At 34.8% G+C, this 6,114-nt stretch overlaps 1 protein-coding gene across 7 annotated transcripts in view; it reads left to right on the top strand.

The window, feature by feature from the left end:
• Acsl4 (acyl-CoA synthetase long-chain family member 4) overlaps positions 1–6,114 on the top strand; it is a 99,758-nt gene that overhangs the window by 67,350 nt on the left and 26,294 nt on the right. For all 7 annotated transcript variants that reach the window (XM_013025876.1, XM_013025871.1, XM_013025873.1 and 4 more), the window contains 3 exons: positions 2,187–2,258; positions 3,679–3,818; positions 4,725–4,897. In XM_013025876.1, the coding sequence (XP_012881330.1) occupies positions 2,187–2,258; positions 3,679–3,818; positions 4,725–4,897 (385 nt within the window). The remainder of the gene's footprint in view (positions 1–2,186; positions 2,259–3,678; positions 3,819–4,724; positions 4,898–6,114) is intronic.

The following is a 6,114-nucleotide window of genomic DNA, read 5'->3' as shown; positions in this document are numbered from 1 at the left end:
GAAAAAAGCCGGAAGTGGCGCTGTGGCTCAAGTGGTAGAGCACTAGCCTTGAGCTGAAGAGCTAAGGAACAGTGCCCAGGCCCAGAGTTCAGGCCCCACGACCGGACCCAAAAAAAAAGATATCCCTGTGTTCCTTGCCAGTCATTGCCAGAATACACACCCCACAAAGATAATGTAGTTATCTCCCTTCTTCTGTTTTTGTTTTTTAGGTAGGATCTCACTATATATAGCCTAGGGTTCACACTTAAGATCCTTCTGCCTACCTCTCCTAAGTGCTGGGATTATAAGCATGCAGCACCACACATGGCTAACCAGCCTCTTTTTAAAATGACTTTTTCTGTGAGGAAGTGTTCTTTTTCAAACAGCTACTAACATTGTATTTTATGGAACACAACTTATTTATGAGTGATGGTGTTGTATTTGCATTAAACTCTATCACTTAGCCCACTTGAAAATTTCACCTTTAAAATCTGCTAGGTTCATAAATAGGATAAGTAAGCTGTAAAACTAATAGAAGCTCATCTAGAAAAGACAAAGCTTGAATTACAAAAAAAATTAGAACAATCTGTTCTGCTTATGTATTAAGCAATATGATGGTTTTACTTTATATTCAGAGATGTTATTTAGATGTAAATATTTTTCCATAAGCTTTTGCATGTACTTTTCCCCTTTAAGGAAGTTTAGAAGGTAGAGAGACTATCACTCATGGAATCTATCATTAGTCTGATTTAATTCTTGTTGTCTGTTAGGCCCAGGTCTAGTGCATTAGAAACCTGTTTACATTCACGCCCACTTTTTAAGTGTCATGACTAATGTTATTGTGGTCATAATGAAACAAAGGAACTGATAAGTACAGGTGGAATACCCCTAACCTGAACATCTGGACTACAAGATGCTGCAAAATTCAAATTTTTTAAGCACCGACATAATTCCACAAGTGGAAAAATTACATACTAGATCTCATGTGAAAAGTCACAAAGCACAGGAGTAATGAAATGTAAAATATTACCTTACAGCTATGGGTATAAAGTGCTTAAATCAATTTTATGTTTAGACTTTAGTCCCATTCCAGGATAACTTTTTGTAGATGCTAATGTTCTACAACCCAAATAATCTCAAATGTGAAACCTGTTTGGTCCCAAGCATTTTGAATATGAATCACCCAACCTATATTCCTAAGAATAAATAATTAGCCCGGCACTGGTGGCTCACACCTATAATCCTAGCTACTCACTCAGGAGACTGAAATCTGAGGGTTGTAGTTTGAAGCTAGCTGAGGCAGGAAAGTCCACAAGACTTTTGTCTCTAATTAACCACAAGAAAACCAGAAGTGGAGCTGTAGCTCAAAGTGGTAGAGAACTAGCCTTGAGCAAAAAGCTCAGGGACAGCACCTAGGCCCTGAGTTCAATCGCCATGACCGACCAAAAAAAAAAAAAAAGAATACATAATAAAGAAAAGAGGGCTCTTTGTCTCTCCTGTTAATGCTTTGAACTGGCTCTGTATAAAAACTGGTTGATAACATATAGAAGATTATATGAAGGACTTAAAAAAGCTTGTTTTCTATATTAGTCTTCCTATATACTCAGAAATATATACACACTTGCACATACATCAACACAAGAAGTTATTTTGTCTCGTTTATCCATAATAATCAAATTAGGAGAAAAACAATTCAGGTCTACCAGCAGAAGAACACTACATGACAAAGTTGGTAGTTCTTGAGGATTACACTGCTTCTTAAAGGCTAGTCATCTTCCCTCCATTAGCAGTGGCTAAAACATATCTTAATTTACAGACTAATGAACTGCATTTCAGGAGATTCTGTTTATCTTTTCAGCAGGTGACTTTAGCAATTTCACTACTTACTGATCTGATATTTAAAATCCCAGATAATAGTTAAGGAATGAAGAAGGGAAGGAGGGGAAGACACAGGATTTGTTGTCAAACTGAATCAGAGTTTCTCTTATAACAAAGGCTGCAGTGTGCTAAAAGCCATAATCTATAGGATAAACCAGTAATACAATTAAACTTCAAACTTTTATGTATAGTAGTTACAACAGATAGAGCCATACAATTCATAGAGAAATAGATCAAATTCCACGTGTAACTTCTTTGTTATCAATACATTAATGACACCATTTTCTGCTAAGATTGTTTTTCCTGATCATGCATTTTCTTTAATATAGTCCAGCAAAATTAAAAAGGGAAGCAAAGGCGACTGTACTGTCCTGAAGCCCACTCTTATGGCTGCTGTTCCGGTGAGTGCAGAATATGAATATAAACCAGAAGATAGTTGGTTATAGAATTTCTTAAATGAATTTTTACTTTGTTGAAAGATTAACTCATATATATACATATGTATGTACATTGTATTTTTTATAAACGTGTTTTTATTGTGAAAATACTGTACAGAGGGGTTACAATTACATGGGCAAGATAATGAGTACATTTCTTATCAAGCATTGTACCCTCCTCCTTTGTTTCCCCTTCCCATCCCTTTGCATCCTACCCCTGTCTCCCCCACCAAAGTTGTAAAGTTCGTTTTTCGACATAACAACTTGTACATCTCATTGTTGAAATGGGTCCTCCTGTATCCCTGTTTTAACGATTTGTTTTTTTCCCTTCCCTTCCACTTATGCCAACATAATATATAGTGACAGCAGGGGTTATACCATGGGGGAGGGACATACAAAGCAACAAAGACATAATCTTATAAATATGTTAGAACCAATCATGAAAGATCTCTCTTTTTTTTGTCAGTCTTGGGGCTTGAGCTCTAGGCCTGGGATCTGTCCCCGAGCAATTCAGCTCAAGGCTCATGCTCTACCACTTGAACCATAGCACCACTTCTAGTTTTCTGGTGGTATTTTTTTTTATTATTGTGATTAAGTGATTACATAATTTCCAAAATTTCACAGTATTGTGGGATAGTGGTGCTCATTTAAAGTCACAAGCTCATTCTAACTTTCCTGGAGGAAATTGTCTATCACAGTCTATAACATATAATGGCATACACATATACACCATACATGTGATCAGTAGCATGGCGTTATTTATTTATTTATTTATTTATTTTTTAATTTTTATTGTGAACATACTGTACAGAGGGGCATTTAGTAATTGGTTTGTTAGGTTTAGGAGGGATTAGTTTCTTGAGTTACCTATATATACTGGATGTACATTGTATTTCATTGAAATAGTGGCAGATATATTCCTTAAAAGCTTAAGATATGATTCTACCACCAAAGCTATATTGCTTTGGGCAAATTTCTTTCTTTGTAAGATAGGATAACATTTTAGAAGAATATATCTGTTTGTTTGAAAGAATTTATTTTTTTCTTTAAAAAGTCTTTCTCTGTGAACAGTAAATTAATTCTGAAGATTTAACATTTCTTTAAAATTTAGATGAACTTAGTACATGGAACTGAAGCAATTCGAATAATTGTCTTTACTTGGTTTTAAATAATAGTAGTATTTTAGATTGAGATATAATTGTATATATTTATGCGATACAGTGCATTATTTCAATTTACATATTATCTTTACTCTTTCTAAGAAAATGAATATATTTATTATTCTGAAGCCTAAGCTGTTATAATAATGTATAGTCAATAATAGAATGTCTCATTGCTTGGTATGAGTCCTTTTAGATTATTGAATATCTGTCTTACCTTTTAGGAAATCATGGATAGAATTTATAAGAATGTTATGAGCAAAGTTCAAGAGATGAATTATATCCAGAAAACATTGTTCAAGATAGGGTATGATTACAAATTGGAACAGATCAAAAAAGGATATGACGCACCCCTTTGCAATCTGTAAGTACATTTCATAGCCCTTACAGTTTAGTTTTTATATGTACGTATGTATGCATTCATTCATTTTTTAAATTTTTTATTATCTTGAAATAATTGTACAAAGGGTTCCAATTTATGTTGGCTTATGAGTACAATTGATACTGATCAGTATCACCACTGCCTTTATTCTGCATCCATCTATCCTGACCCTACCCATCCCCTCAAGTTTTGTAGTTCCATTTTCACATACATACATTGAATATGACTGTATTCTCTCATTCTTCCTCTCTTCCATTTGCCCGCCTTCTTCCACTTCAGACATGTTTCAACTTCCTAGGATTTTATTTAGAATAAAAGAGAAATGCTTTAAATATATCTTGAATGTGGCATTTTATCAAATTTAATAATGAAATTAATACTTTTAAAATAAAGTTGGGTCTCATAAAAAACACTAGAATAGACCTTTGAATAAATGCTTGTAAGTTTAAAAGATAACCATTTAAGGTAAAAATAAGTGATCCATAAAGTTTTTCTGCATGAAAGATTCAGATTTATTGTATTCGTAAAATAGTATGTGATAATTTCATTTATTTTAAATGTGGTGCTCTGGTGGGAAGTTAGAGATGTGGAAGAATTATAGGGATAAAGTAGGTAGCTAAATCTTCCAAAGATAACTTTTGTTTGTTTAATTTGGCATCATTTTCTTCCATTTACATTCCCAAAGCTTCCCCAAACTACACACATACTATTGGGGGGTGTTCTTTAAGTGGGGGAGGGAAAAAGTATTTTTCTGGCAGATTTGAACAATTGCTTAGTTAATCTCTTGTGTGTTCAACCAAAGTTGAACAATATATGCCAGAATTTGTGTTAGCGATGTGCCAAGGATAATATGTATATATGAGAGTCACTTATTTCCTCTTTCTTAAGGTTGTTGTTTAAAAAGGTGAAAGCTCTTTTGGGAGGGAACGTGCGGATGATGCTGTCTGGAGGGGCCCCGCTGTCTCCTCAGACACACCGATTCATGAATGTCTGCTTCTGCTGCCCAATTGGCCAGGGCTATGGCCTCACAGAATCATGTGGAGCTGGGACAGTGACGGAAGGTAAGCCTTGTTGAGGTGATCAAATAATTCTATATTACTCACTATTCAGATTGCCTTTGGAAATGATGGTTATTATTGTCTCTTTGTAACATCTGATTCAGTATAAACTTACTAGTTTTAGTTTTATGAATGCTTAGAGAAAAACTATTTATAGGGTTTCATGTGAATTTTTCATTTGAAACCTTACAAATATTTGTGCTACATTGTCCTCAAAATTCTGTAACCCTAATCCTTTTATCCTTCTCTCGGTAATGACAGTAGAGAATGCATTCTTAAAGTATCACTTTATTTCCCCTCTATGATATGCTGATGTCTTTGTTTTCTGGACCATCGGTTTTAACAACATAAGGCAGAGTCTCTCAACTTTGACACTGTTCACCTTTGGAACTACATAATTCTTTCCATGATTCTTTCCTGTTGTGCTCTCTTTTGTTCATTGAAGCATATTCAGCAGGCAGAGACAAGTAGTAACTGGCTCCTGCAGGTGTGACAATGAAGCATATTTCTGCACATTACCACATATGCTCTGGGGGACAAAAATACTCTTGGTTAAGAAACACTAGGGTGAAGGATGTTTTGATTATATCACTATCACATTAAATTCATTGTGTACAAAATCAGTACCTCATTTCATACTGTCTTCTCATTGCCAAGTTTTGTGTTCATCAATGTTATCACCATTTTCATCATCATTCAAGGTCTCACTTTTGAGGTAGTGTGCATATTTACTTTTAACTTTCATCTAGTCATTCCATTGCTTCATTAGGTTTTTCCTTCCTTCCTTGCCAAGTTTGCCATCCCATCCTTTATTACTTCAGCTGCTCTGAGGTTCAGCCTTTTAGAGGCTGTGTCCTGCATCATACCAATCTATCCATCTCCTTCTGTTGTTACACACTTATACCACTGTTTGTTACATGGTATATCAAATATAACACATCCTTACCTAGCTTTGAAGTCATCTTTAGTTTGGCACAATTGAATCTACTCATCTTTATTTTCCACATACTTACACAGCTGCCTTTTCTCTGTAAGAAAGCCAGTTATCTGTCTCTTTCTCATACAGGGCTTTTTTATCTCACTTTTCTGTAGTTTCTATTCTCTTCTCTTGGAATGCTGTTTTTGTTAACTGGTCATAGCCATTTTTAGTGCTTAACCCTTCCATAAAGTCTTGCCCAATTATGTCATTTCGCATTGATCTTTCTTTTTTTTTTTTTTTT

The sequence above is a fragment of the Dipodomys ordii genome, unplaced genomic scaffold (genome assembly GCF_000151885.1).
Source record: "Dipodomys ordii isolate 6190 unplaced genomic scaffold, Dord_2.0 Scaffold88, whole genome shotgun sequence".
Lineage (NCBI taxonomy): Eukaryota > Metazoa > Chordata > Mammalia > Rodentia > Heteromyidae > Dipodomys > Dipodomys ordii.
This window is presented reverse-complemented; position numbering and strand designations above follow the sequence as displayed.